Source organism: Pelecanus crispus, chromosome 1 (genome assembly GCF_030463565.1).
Source record: "Pelecanus crispus isolate bPelCri1 chromosome 1, bPelCri1.pri, whole genome shotgun sequence".
NCBI lineage: Eukaryota > Metazoa > Chordata > Aves > Pelecaniformes > Pelecanidae > Pelecanus > Pelecanus crispus.
This window is the reverse complement of record NC_134643.1, coordinates 160,470,922-160,485,565: the sequence shown is the minus strand read 5'-3', so window position 1 is coordinate 160,485,565 and position 14,644 is coordinate 160,470,922. Positions and strand designations below refer to the sequence as shown.

Sequence of the window (14,644 nt, the reverse complement as noted above, 5' to 3'; positions counted from 1 at the left end):
CAACTTCAGCTCACTAAGCAGGGGACTGCTTCAGGGACACGGATGTCCTCACGTGGTTCGCTGTCTCCCTTGCCCTTGCAGCAGGTCATCGCTTCCACCCAGCAGTCTTGTTTTGACAGAGCTGTTTTGTGGTGTCAGCACAGGGCGCCTTTGGGGAGCCAGCGCTGCTGCAGCCGGGGATTTCTGAAGCCGCTATTGTCGGTGGAGGGGCCGCTGGGCCGCAGCCAGGCGCGAGGCACTGCATCCCTGCGGCCTCGAGCGGGCCGCCTCGCTCGGTGCAGCTGCAAAAGCTTTGGGCTTCTGCCTGGCACTTGCAGAAATCGTTGTGGAATTTGCTGATTCTGCCAGACGCGAGCTAAACACTTGTTCCCAAGTGGTGTGTCCCATCAGTACAGCTGTTGGTTATGAAAAACATGCAAGGGCTTTCATCCGTAATAATAAAGCTTTGTTGAAGTATTGCAAGCTCAAAATGTTCTGAGTAATACTATCAAGTAGTACCTCCTTGCTTAGCCTATAGGGAGCTTTATTCCCCCACGCTTCAGTTAAAATGTTCGTTTATTGTTGTCACTTATGTCAGAGGTGGGGAGGGAGGGAGGCTAAATTTTCCCTCCATACTGACAGTAAGGATTAACTGACATTGTTGGGCAGTGCTTTCAAAATATTCTGACCTATTTACACAACAAAACTGATCAGAACAAAACAAACAGTTCTGGTCAGCGGCTGAATGCTGTATTGTGGCAGCTATATTTGGCAGTGGATTTTCTCATCATTTTTCCAATGTAGACAAAACCTGAATGCTACAGAAATCTTAAGCATTACAAGCAGGTAATACCCTTACTGAGTAGCTTGATGCTCCTGTTGCCTTTTGGGGAAAAGGGACAGTTTGGCCATAATTCAGTTGGAACAAATGCTTATGAAGCAACTGACAAAAAAAAGCATATGAGTAGATTTATCATTTTGCCATGCAGGGTAATAAATAATTGCAACATTTCCAGCAAGCCGTGATATATCCCTGCGAGATGGTGGATCTCTCTCCAAGGTGTAATCTCTGCAAGGAAGCATTAAATAGGGAATTGTGACAGACTCTAAGAACTGTTGGTTTCCTGCTTGGGTTTTATTTTTTCATTTTGTAACAACCATAGTGGGTACTTGCAATTACCTCCTCATTTTTATGTGGTATCCCCTAAGGAATGGATTGAGAGAAATGTTTCATTTTAGCTATTTGGACAACCAGTCTATATTTCCTGGGTCACAGATTTTTTTGTTAGTTTGGAGGATAAAATTGCCTGACACTCAAGATAGGAAATACCTCTTTCTGTCTTGCATCTTCACCTCAGATTCTGCGAATACTAAAATGAAGCCTTTTTGAACTTGTCTTTTTTTCCCAATTCCATTTAGTGATAGTCCCAATGCTGTCCATGAGGTGGAAAAGTGGTTACCACGACTGCACTCTGTTGTCATAGGACCTGGCTTAGGTAGAGATGAAGTTCTACTTGAGAACGCTAAGGTAATGTATATACTGATATTTTATTCTGTGTCTTTATGTTGAATTTTATTAACCAATTTGCCATCTTTTACGTGATTACACAAATGTTTTTGATAGGGTTACTAAATTAACAAATTTAATAAAATATTATTGACTGAAAATTACAGCTGTTAGTCATGGTCTTCATTATTAAACTGTAGGCATCACTCTGAATTTTAGGCACCCATATGGTTGTTTTGATTTGTTTTTGTTTTGATTGTGAAAGTCGCTAATTAAGAAATAGATGTTGGCATCTCTAGGTAAAGGGCTCTGTGTTTTCTTAGGTGCAAAGCACCTGTACTGTAAGAACATAAATACGAATTTGAGTTCGTAATTTTTGGAAACATATTTGACAACTTGTATCAGGGAGGTACCAAAGAACAGGAACTGTGTCCCCTTGCAATAAGAAATAATACTCTTAATTATAAAACGTTGCAGATTTCTACTCTGGATAAAGAGGTAATCCTATTTTCTGTCAAGCCTTAGTGGAGAGCTGAAAACAGGAGCTTAGATAGTTCTGTACTCTAAATAATATGTACTTACACCGTCGTCCAGATGATGTCTTCTATAACTGTCAACACATCTTTGCACATTCAAAGTATATCTTTCAGTCTAATGTCAATCTGATTTTGTACAACTTGCATTTTTTTTTCCTGAGAAGTATTACTGAATGTGGAATTAATATAATTTACAGAAATGTTGACAGTTACACAGTGAAATTGCAAAACAGGGGAGGCAAGAGAGTGGAGACCACACTATCCAAGTAGTTTAGAATGCTTTGAGAGCTATGGAGGGTGGTTTTGCTAGGCTTTTGTTAGAGAAAGTTGCTATTGGAGCTCTTCACTTCTTTATTTCTTCTTCTGCTTCCAAAAAAATGTTTGATTTATGATATACAGGTGCAAAACTAATAAAGAGCATGGATTCAGAAAGAAAGAAAGAAAAAAAGAATTTATTACAGCTGATCAAGAAATCAAATTCTATTCTGAATGAAAATTTTCAACAGATTTTATTCTTTTTTGAAAACATTTTTTCAGAATTCTTTTTACAGAGAAACATTTTGGGCCATGATTTTTCTTTTTTTCTTGTTTTTTTTTTAAAAAAAACTAAGTTTTTTTTCTAAAGGAGAACAACTTTAAACAAAAGAAAATAAGAATTCATTTAGAATATCTAAGATGTCTAACAGCTAAGCTGCTTTTATATCAGAATTCCATCTGGGTTTTATAAATACCTGCCAATGTTCTTATCTGTATTACAGAAGTATCTGGAAGGTTCCTTGATTGCTTTTTTTTTTTTTTCCATCATTGCTAGACATAATTTTGCTTTCTTAGTGAATTACAAGCATACTTTCCTTTCAGCCTGGCCATCCTGTGTGAGCTAGCTTAAAGTTAAAGAAACAAATCCAGCCAATGAAGACAAGGGCTAAAATCTCAGGCCATGTTCATAAGAGCTGTGGATCTGACTGTATTAATTTCAAGTCACATTAAAGCTCAAGTTCTTTGTCTTCACTGTAATTGTGTAACTGTTCATTAGTTACCCAGTGTTGTTTTTTTAATCCAACTACTGTAATCTTCTAAATTCTTTGTTCGGCCAAAAGCTTTAATAAGTGCATGTAATTGGGCACAAGTGAACCCTGGTTGCCTGCTTGAGAAAGACTGGTGCTTCTCTGTGCTGAGAAAAGGCTGTGTCTCAGTGAAACAGTGAATTTTAAGCTTTGTATCACTCTTCACCTTCGAGGAAAAAAGCAAGTGATGATAGCGTTGCTATTTTAAACTTTCATAGGAGGCTGGCTTGGTATATAATTTTCTGTTTTCCCTTTAGCTAATGTCAGCATGCTGTCATGTGAATACAGGGCTGAGATGTAGATTAGTGTCTGCTTTCTGGTCAGGGTTTTGTATCAGAGTGGCGGTGAGCATGGGAGAGAGCTTCCCCTCTTCCTCCTCCTGCCCCATTAAAGTGCTGAGGCATAGTGGTCTGTCACCTCTCTGATGCTGTTCTTATGTCAGTTCTTGTCAGTATTGTGCCAGTACATTGCCAATGATTGTGCTTGTCCAAACACTGTTTGGGCTGCTTCTCTCTTCTGAGCATTGAGAAATTAAAATACTAATGGAGTAACCTGCAATTTCTGGTATACGGCCCATGGATGCTGTTTTATTGTGGAATAGCCCCAGATGGTGCATCTTCTCTCTCCAGACCAGAGAATGCTTTACTTCCTCAGCATCATTACTCTATCACCTGCCTCCCTCATGCTTAATGCCTGCAGTGTATGCACTGTGGCATTTCAGGTCCTTTTAACAGTCTGATGGAAAAGCAGCACCTTGTGCTCAGTTTCCTTTGATTCCCTGCCCTCCCCCCTCCCCCCATCTTGAGAGTGTAGTGAATACATGCATACTGGCTTCCTGTGATTGTCTGGTTTTGGTTGTAATTCCATTTACAAGTCCTGTTACAAGAAGCCACTCTGCAAGTTATATCCTTCTCTCATATGCCACTTGTGTGAGTCTGTGCAAAAACCCTCACATGCTGTTCCTCAGTTGCCTGGGTGAGGGCTGATGCTTTGTCAGAGCTTTCTAGCCATGGATTTGCAGGACCAGGAGCTGCAGCTTCAGAAAAATATCCTAAAGAAAGCATTTGTTGTGCAGCATCCTAATAGCTGTGCAGCTGGATCCCATGCAGATGTGTCAATCCTAGTCTTGGCCTAGTTAGCCCCTCCAACACCAGAGCAAGTAAGCAGTCCAAGCTATTTCTCGTCAAGAGAAAGGAACAAAACCACATTTCTGCTCCACTTCTCAGCTCCGGACTGTGCAGATTGAAGCACCTCTGCTCCTCATTCTGCTTCAAACTTCCGAAATGCTGTACCACATCTGGTGTGGAACTTGTCCACCACAGCCACCTTCCTTGTAGGCAACATCAGGCCATCTGTTTTTTTCTTTCAGTGTCCATGATTGATTCTGGCCAGAGACAACAGTACTGTTACCTCCCCAAGTTCACCTCAGTTGGTATGCAGCTGGTGGTTTAGACTCTGAAGTAAGACTTTGATGTTGGAATCGTCACTGGGTTCCTTGCCTCTCTCCCTGAAGCGGTAGCACAAAATCATGAATTCTGCCACTCCAGTCTTGCCATATTCTGTCTTGCAGCAGCAAAGTTAAGATTGGTGTTTTCAGCAGAGCACGCTTGCTTCCCTCCTGTAAGAGAGGTAATGATTAATAGCAAGAATGGCTCTGTGTAACTCAGATTACATGGTGAAATTGACTGGATTCTCAAACTGCACACTTACTCCTCTTGCTCAATTCTCAGTCTTCGTTGTAGCTCCAAGAAAATGTCCTGAATACCAGCCTGGGTGGTTCTTTTTTTTGCCTGAGGCCCTGCCTAGCTGCCGTTTCTGCCCATTGCTGTTGCTGTTTCTCTCCCCACAACCCCCCCAGCCTGCAACACTACCCTCAGCCAGTCATTTGCCCTTAAAGATCTGTGCTGTTAGGATAAGAATTTCAGAATCTCATTTTCCACCCCTAGTGACATCATCTTAAGGTTGTGTGGAAACGTCTTGGCTGTAGTTAAGATCTAGCAAAGGGTTTGGGCCATTGTCATGGATCACCTCTATCGAGTGTGCCCAGAGAGAGCCCATTCAAAGTTTTCTCTTTTGGAAGGATTCTCAGTTAACCTCAACTGAGGTATCAGCTTTTCTGTGTTTGTTTTTGGTTAGCTGGATTAATTTCCCCCCTTCAAGCCTCATGCCTTCAGGGTTTAGGCAACATTTCACAGCCTTAAATTGTGAGAACGGGACCAGGTGCTTCAGTACATTATCTGTGCTAGTTTTTGCAAGCTCAAAAGGGCTACAGAATACACTCACCTTTTGTTGTCATAGCAGTCCGTTAAAGCTAAATCTGCCCCTATGGGCTTTTGGATGCATTTTCCTCTTGCTACCTGGGCAGCCCCCCGGGTTCCACTTGTACCAAGTATAAGACACCTGAGAAACATCCTAGGCTAATGCTGCGTTGATAGGTTAGTAGTATTGTCTGTGGTACCTACCACCATATATGAATATGAACAACAGAATGTGTCACTCATTGGAATCACTGCTCACATTGACTCAAGTTAGCAGAAAAACTATTTACCAGAATCTTAATTCTTCAATATATGTCACGTGCATTTGCTTCCTGCCCTGTTTGCGTCCTCTGGAAAGTCCTCTGGAGATTCCTGCTGTGGGGATTCAGCAGTTGATAAGGAACTGAAGTAGCAGCGAGGACACACTACTTTCTGTTCTCAGCCCTCAGTAAGGAGGAGGTGGATGAGATCTTGTGCTTGTGATAACTGCAGAGGCAAAAACCAGAGGGCACGTAGATGCACCCACTGTGAGAATGTGTGTGTAAACTGTATTTCTGTCAACCCTCACCCAACTTCCAAGATTGATGCATATACCACAAGTCATATCCGGTGAAAAACTGCTCGCTTACTAGCCAAGCCTCATTGCTTTCAAACAGCCCAATTAGAGTCAGGATGTTCACCTAAGTTGAGGCAGTTGCTGGGATAGGGTGCAGTTCTTTCTCTGTGATGGTGGTACTGGTGTGGGTAAGGCTTGGGAACGCCAGCTCTATGCAGAGAGATCGTTTTGGTTACGCTAAGAACTATTGCTGCTTGTGCGAAGAACTATTGGTATTCCGTGGCTTCCTCGCAGATGTCTTGATTAGAAAAACTGTGTTTGAAAATATGCTAACAGGACCTTAAATACAGGTTTATACAGCTTGCAAGCAGAATTTATTTTCTAATATATGTAATGGATCTTGATGAAAGTCATTCACAGTGAAGAGGGATGCTTATTTGCTTTCTGTGTCCAGGCTTATATTGTTGTTTAACTTGATTTTGATACTTAAAAGCATTTGTAAGCAAAACACTGAAATTGAGTACCTTTTCAACTCTTTCTGAGCATCATTCAGCTAGAAACCCTAAAAAGAAATTGGCAGTGATAAATTCCAGAGTTCATTTTAAGTTTGTTTATTTGTTTCATTTTAAGACAAAATGCCAACAGCTGACCATGAATATCTTAAGCCAGATCTAACATTAACATAATGAACCATAAATCAGAAACCTTGTAGAGTTTACTTTGTGAGTGCAAATACTCAGTGGATTGAGACAGCCTGAGAAAATTTAGTGCCTTTATTTATTCTGATTTAAGATCTTTTACTCTGGATTGAAGTAAACAGGATTATTGCTTAAACTGGATTTGAATGTGTTTAGGGATGGAATTGTATAAAAGTAGCTTCTCAAGTGGTGTCTGGTTGATCATTGATTTGGGGGGGATGGCTAAAAAGGAGTGCTGTTTTTTTGCATAACTGGGACAGTATTTCAGAGGCTTTTGCTTTGTTTTCTTGTGTTCCTCATGTTCAGGCATTACTTTCAATTATGTCACTTCTTTAAGAATTTAGCATATGATTGAGCCAGATATTAAGAAACTGTTGGCTGCAGTTTTGCTCCAAGTTTGACGGCAAGTGATCTACTTTGAATTCAAAGAGGGAATCTACAACTGGATCATTCTCATCTCTTTTTTTTTTTTTTTTTTTTTTTTTTTAATGTAGAATAGAACAGTTTTGGTTAGCTGCCATCTTCAGCTTTGTTAGTTGTAATAACAGCTTTTAACATTTCCCAAAGCACTTAATGAGCTTGATGATGTAGTGGGGTACTCTTTAGAGTCTTTATCACCCTCTGCCTGGCGTAAATGAAGTATTTTCCTGTGCACATGAAAATCTGTTTTGGAAAACAGGGCCTAGCATGTGGTACTACAGTTAAAAGACAAAAGACCCAGTTAAATTGAATGGAGCATAAACCATGAGATAAGCTATTTGTTTCAAAGGAAGGATATTCGTCTCTGTTATGTGACTCTTCATTCAAGTAGTATGAGTGCTGGTCAGTAGTTAATCATTTCTTCTGTGAGGTTTGAGAGCTTAGTGGAGTGATTAATGAGATAGTGATAGTTATGCATGCAGGAATATATAAAGTAAAACTGAGGCAATTAGGCTAGTTAAAGGTGATTTATATAAATCCTGTCCACAAAGTGAGATATTGATTGACGTTGCTGAGTTTTGAAAGGAGGATGAGTTCTTGGATCAGTTTGCAGGAACTAATGAAAGCAAGTTTCAGAGTTAACTGCATGTTTCTACCAGTGGGTGAATAAAAAAACCAAAACCAGTTACTGAAAATATGGCTCTAATGTGAAGAGTCTCAAACAGTGGAACTCCATTTTTAATTTTTTTCAAAACCTCCTGTATCAAATATATTCTATTCAGGGAAGCTTCTCCCCGCCGCCAACCCTGACCGTAGCCTTGAACATAGCCTGGGCTTGGGATATTTGCCTGCCTCTAGCTGTGCAAGATTACAAACTTCTGCTTGCCAAGCCCATTTTCCAAGCATCTCTGCCACAGAGCTACATCCTGACCTTTATGTAGCTGAGTCCCTGCTAACTCTGCATTTATCCAGGCTTGAAGCAGGTAACGCAGAAACACTTCCTAGGGTTTTCAGTGCCTGTTTGTAGGAATTGGTTTGCAGCGTGTTGGGGTCGAACTTGTTTGTTCCTCCCAGGCACCTTGGGGACGGGGGTGTGCAGAAGTGCTTCCAGCTGCAGCATTTACAGGGAAATCTCTGGCTATTTCTTCCTTTTTATCTCTCTGTTGCAGACAAAACCATGGATTCAGGATTGTTGGGTGAGAGCACCATCCATGTGGAAAATACAAGCCGTTATAGGTGGCATTTCAACAGCAGTTTCTGATCCTAGCTTTCAGTAGAGGGTTCTTTGTAAAAGGGGCTGCCACTCCTTTTTGATTATTTAAGGTTGTATGAGATCTAACCAGTGCCAGGTTGTGCACATTTGCATGTCTCTACCAAACCAGAAGCTAGTCGCTCTTGCTGCCTTGAGTCTGGTGACTCCAGCTTGGTCAGCCAGGAGCCCTGGTCAGTCCAGCGTTGTCAAATCAGTAGCATGGACTGGAGCAGTGGAGCTAAACTGCGCTATCAGTCACCTTAATGTAGCCAGCATTCCAGAAGGCAGTATTTGAGCTTTTAGAGAATGGGCCTTTCAACCTCTACTGGGCTATGGTCAGGCCTTTGATTACCCTGCCGGAGAAGTACTGTATAGGATAGCATTGACTTGCTCTGCAGGCCTCAGCTCACTGGAGTTTTAGATGTGTGGACACAGGCATGGAGTTTCACTGGCAAGGCACATACTGCCCAGATGCCAAGGAGGTCTGGCAGTTACCTGTTTGGACAAGCGAGGGTATTATTCTCTCTTAGAAATCAGGTTATTAACAAGCTGTATGGGTGCAAACTCTTGTTTAAAGGACCTCACGTGCTTAACAGCTCTCCTAAGATACTTTAACTTTGGAACATCTAGCAGAAGATTTAATTACATACTTGGCATTTGCAGGTTGCAGTACAACGCGCTTTTGGTGGGCTGAAGGCAAGGTTATGCTGCTTCCTGAAATGTTTGGATGTCATCGTGCTCAATGCTGCCCATTATTGTGGCATGCTGAAACTTGAACTTCTTTTTGAGCACATGGGTAGGGAATTTTGCCACGAGTAGGCCCAGACGTGACTCTTGAAGGGACCTAGGAAATGCAGTGTTCATTGCAGGTGTCAGTAAAGGAAACTTTGCCTGCAGTATCTTTCCTTTGCAAAGTAGCAAGATGACAATGTGATGCATCCTTAGTGAAAATTAATTACTGTTGTGGGATAGATGTTGCATTACATATGCTGCTGTTGTGGTTTTCTGTATATTTCATTAAAATTCAATCTTTTATTAAAACCACTGGCTCTAATTTCCTGATTCTTCCCTTTGCAAACACCAAATGCCAAAGTTATTGTGTAGCTAAACCAGTTCATCAGGAAAAACACAAGTAGCGATACAACTAATAATATATTAAAAGTCATTGCAGGCATTCTGCTGCCAATCCACATCTAATTAAAAAGCTGAACAGTATATCTAAGTCAAGTGTGGGCAAAACTGTACATAGTTATCTTTTCCGAGGAGCTGTGGAGAACCAGCTTGTATGCTGTCGTATGCAGGCCGAGTAAATAGGATATGCGTGTTATTGCTGGCTTGTGGACTTGGGTGGAGAAGTCCAGGCTGACTGCCGAGTTTTGCAAGAGGCTGTGGGTGCTCGCTATGAGCGCACCACTTGCTGTCTGCTCCTGGTGCCTCAGGGTGGCTGCTGTGTGAAGACTTCCATGGCTGATCAGATATCCTTTGATTGCACCTATAAGCTCCGTAGCAATTCATTCCTCCCTCACGTGTTCCCCTCATTCGCCTCCTAGATGTTTTTTGCAGCCAGTGTCTTACACTGGCTCATCTTGGCCCATTCCCTTTTTCCATAATAATTGTGGAAGTGTGCAGGAGTCCTGGATGTCCGTGTTAGTGCAATGCAGGTGAATTTTGTGTTTCATGGCACAACTGCAGGCTGTCAAATGGATACATCATATCATGCTTTTCTTGCATTACTGTGCCCTCTTTCAGCAGTCAGCAGTAGCCTGTCCATTTGTTCCTTCAGGCTTCTTCCTCCTGCAGTCCTTTCCAGCCCGAATGATTCTGATTTTGTGTGTGTTGTTCGGGTTTCAGTGTGTCAGGGGTTTTGTGTGTTGGGTTTTTTTTCTTTCCAAAAAAGATTGGAATTTAGTTTTGGGAAGCTATTTTAAAATTCCCATGTGAATGCTGGGACAGAGAACACAGATTTCTACTAAAACGAATGCATTGCATTTCAAGGAATAGCTTCTGTTATAATAAAAGAATCCATTAAAACAAATAAATACTTCACTCTTTGGAAATTTTCCCAATTACAGTAAAGAGTTACCTTTACCCAGATAGAGTACTGGTTTCTACTGTGACACAACTTCTTTTTCAGTTCTTATTGAGTAGGTTGCTTGCATACAAGTCCTGGATACCCAGTTACAGAACAAAGATTTTTCAGGAAATTGTGTATTTCAAGAGTAGAGTGGGAGTAGATTCAGGTTAATTTTATCCCCTCTGGCTCTCCTCCCCTCCACCACCTCCACCAAAAATTGCAGTCACTGAAATATTATTTTGCCATTTCTAAATGTCAAGTATTTGGTGCCAGTAACAAATGATAACTGTGTGGGAGGTTGTCCCATACAGCACCTTCATGGGATGTGTGAATCCCAGGTCATTTCCTCTTTGGCTTAATTAGGGTAGAAACTTAAACTTTGGTCTTCAATTATTGGGAGGGGAAGCTTTTGTTACAGATTTGTTCTAGCATGAGTTCTGCAGTCTTGTAATTCAGTTCATTATTGCTGATTTTAATCACAGCGGGCTGGAACCTGTTTCCCTTTTCTCATTCAAATGTTGTGGGCTGTGGAATCACTGTTTGGAGAGTCACCAAGTACTTAGCTAACTCATACAAAGCAGAATATCTCTAGCAAGAGACTGCCCAAATCCCTGTTATTAGGACTCTCTACATGAAAGGTAGGTGATTGAAGTTTGGGCCTGGCTGTGAATATCACAGAGGAAGGATCCAAATTTCAGTCTGATATCTTAGCTAACCAATGTGGCTGTAGGTCATGAGGTTGGATGACATCAGCAGGTCACTCTCTCCTCCTCATTGTCCTCTCTACTTGTGGCTAGTGCCAAGGTTGCCCTGTGAGTCCAGTCCTTCATTTCTGGATGTCCTTGAGTGCTTAGGGATCGAGTGAAGGAAGTGCTCCTGCCTTGTTCAGCACCAAGCTGAACCACTGCTGTTGTGGTATAATATATTCTGTGCACAGAAAGGTAGTCCAGTGGGATATCTTGGAGCTAGAATCTCCAAAATCTTAATAGTCAAAGTGTTATTTGAAGGGAAGGGGCAATGTCTTGGTTTTGTCATTGATACCTGTATGTGATGCTGTTTACTTGTGTGATTGGTGTTTGGATTTCAGGTCTGGTCTTAGTAACATTTCTTAGTATTTTTAATTAGCAGTGTTCTCTTCTAAATCCTTGCCCATATAAATAATTGTTACATGGGATAAAACTGAACAGATGGTTCCTGCTCATACATTGAGTCCTATCAGAAACCGTTAAATAGGTTTTGGTGTGAAAGTAAAGTTAGTCTGAGCTGTATTAATTGTGCAATTAACAGTGAAGGTTCTTGTCTATGCTACAAGTATTAAACCAGGAAAGTCCATGCCAAATATAGGGATACAGATTCAGCTGAAAAATTATTTTTGCTTCCAGGAACAAAATACTCTGCATAGAGTATGTTGCTGCTCTTAAGCAAATAGGTTTTTATGCAGTATCTGCAGTAATAGAGTGTGGAAAAGTGGGCTTCATCTCACCTAATTCTTGGTGTTTAAAAATAAAGCAGTAAAGTGTCTCTGCTCCCTCTGTGACAGCTGAGGAGACACAGGTATGTCTGTTGGTGATTCATCCCACCCTAAATGCAGTGTCTATGCTGCATGGGATGAATTGCTCTCCAGTGGTGAGCCATTTGACCTTTACATGGCAGCAGGTGAGGTGGGTCCTGTCCACAATCGATAGGAAACAGAGGTTCTCCAATGAATGTTGTGTCCTTTAAACAGGTCTTACAGAGGGTTCTCTTATCTCTGTTACTGCTTCCCCAGAATTTCCTCTCTGAGGTTCCTCATCTGTCTCCAAGCAGTTTCTGTCTGTGTCTAAGGAAGGAAGAAAAAAGGAAAATAATGAGGGTAGTTTTTTATTTGGGTGTTTTGGTGTTTTTTTTTTTTAATCAAAAATGAGCTTTCTAAATAAGACAAAGGACTTTGTATCCCCTGATTATTTGTTTTATAAGGAGAGAAAGAAAAAGCAAAAATCACTCAGTATGTTAGAGTAGAAACTGATACCTCGGAGACTCGGTACACAATAAAAGTTGCTTGGCCAGTAGGTTTTACTTAGCAAGATGAAATTTCTCTTTAGAGCAGAGGTCAAATGTCTCAGGATTGTGGAGGACATGCTGGAGAGGTAGGAACTCAAAATGTTATTAGAAAGAAATGTCTTATTTCTCTGGAGTGTACCAGTGACCCAGCCTTCCAGAAGCTATTTACCTGTACGTATACTTTCATGCTTTGTAACTTCCATGGTTTTGGGTTTGGTTGTTTTTTTTTTTTTTTCTTATACTTACATTCTTTTGGTGGACAATGGATCTTCAGGATTCTTGACTTAGCCTGTTGTTAGATACATGTTTAGACAAAAGTAGAAATTCTAACTAGTAGTCAAGATGACAGTTATGAGGAAACATGAAAAGGGGCCAAACAATAGCAGCAGCAGCTAAACCTTAACTGTTTCAGGAACACAACTTGGGCAAAATTAGTTCCGTGGATTGCTCATAATGAATTTAAGAGAATAGTTTGGAAGGATAAGGACTTCTGAGATCTGGTGTCTTCCTTCAGACTTCCTTACGGAATCTGTTGGGGAAATATTTTTTGGTTTTAAAAAATGAAGTGTCGTGAAAGACTGGCTTACTGAAGTTGACATACTAGAATAAACTGGTGATTCATGTTAGTGGGAAGTGGAGCAGTAATCACTTTAACTGTACTGAAGGAGTTTGGTGAAGCTGCTAATGTACAAAAATATTCTAATTAAAACCAGTTAGAAAACGAGGTTGCAGTAAATGGTATTTGTATCTTCAAAAATTGGGGGAGGATAATCTGAATGCTTTCTTACATAATATCTTGCTAACCTCTGGGGCTCAGTGCCATATGATGTCTTATCAGAAGAGCTTAGTATGGTTAAAAAATAATTGGACTGTTGGATGTATAGCATTCATTTATACAGAAAAAATAACCCCATAAACCTGGTTGTTAGATCCATAGCCTTATTTTATTATAACCAAGTGAGTCAAATTAAACATAATTGTTAATGAACTTAACACAGCAGGGACAAAGCAATACAGCTTCTGTGAAGGAAAACTGAGCTGTGCACATCTGTGCAGATTAACATTAACGAATAAAGAAATGACTGTCTCATAAATTTCTTAAAAGCTTTGAAAGTAAGGCTCTCTGGTTTTCAGTATGCCACAACTGATTCTAGGTATGTTTTAAGATTCCATCCTTGCACAGCTGTTAAATATACTTATTAATAAATTTAGTCGTAGCTGAATGGTATGAGTTGTGTAAAACTTGCGATTGGTTCAAAATTATTTAAGTAGTTGAATATAAGAGAAGACTTGTGGTGTTCCCTTGGGATCCTGACAAGGGTGGGCACCTGGCAGGCTGTGACACATAGCCTAAGCTGAGACCTGTGCAAGCATGTGTATGTCATGGAAAGGTTTTTATTCTGTAGGGGCTTCTAAGGTAGCTGCAGCTGTGTGTTGAGACAAGTCCTCAGGCTTGGAGCAGTGGGTGGTGTTTCAGTCTCACACTTACAGCATGCAGCCAGTACCCAAACAAACAAAAGTAGTGTTGGGTTGAAGCATGCTGCTAAGTTCTGGTCATCCATTTAAAAATAGAAGGGAAAGAGTTCTACTGGTATTGGAAGAAATCAGAATTGGATAAGAATGAGTTGGGGAGGATATGTATATGCCATAATTAATAATTTACAGGAAGCAAGGTGGGTGGTGTTTATTTTGACCACAATACAAGAACAGAGGTATGTTCAGTACCCTGAAAATTAATTAAAAACTGCTTCCTTATTCCTTACGTAATGTCTTGCTAACCTGTGGAGCTCAGTGCCGTATGATAGCTAATCTGAAGAGCTTAATAACGTTCAAAAATAATTAGACTTTTGGATGGATGCCATCCTCTGTTATCTTAAATAGGAAAAAGATAAAACTTCCCAACTTCAAAGACAAGTTGGTAATGACCAACATGCAAAAAAATTGACTGTCAGCCATTGCTTATTAAAAAAGCTTGAGTATGATTCGTGGCCACTGCTCGGTTGGGAGAGAGAACAAGGGCAGATGGTCTGCTGGCTGAAAAGGACTTTTGCAAGTGGTCTGTTGTCTGGGCTGCCTTGGTTTTGCTTTGAAGGTATAAAACCTCCAGGACCACGAGTGAAATGACATGTTTTACATACTGCTTGTCTCAGGATGTTTGTTTGTACATAAATTCAAATACCGCAGTGGGGCTATCATCAGAAAAGCAACTAAAAATTAGTGTTATAGTTATTGGTAGATTTCTATCATGGCAATACTCATT

The 14,644-nt window shown here is 40.7% G+C and overlaps 1 protein-coding gene across 1 annotated transcript in view; it reads left to right on the top strand.

The window, feature by feature from the left end:
• NAXD (NAD(P)HX dehydratase) overlaps positions 1-14,644 on the top strand; it is a 48,751-nt gene that overhangs the window by 21,091 nt on the left and 13,016 nt on the right. The window contains exon 6 of the mRNA XM_075706038.1: positions 1,399-1,507. Within this exon, the coding sequence (XP_075562153.1) occupies positions 1,399-1,507 (109 nt within the window). The remainder of the gene's footprint in view (positions 1-1,398; positions 1,508-14,644) is intronic.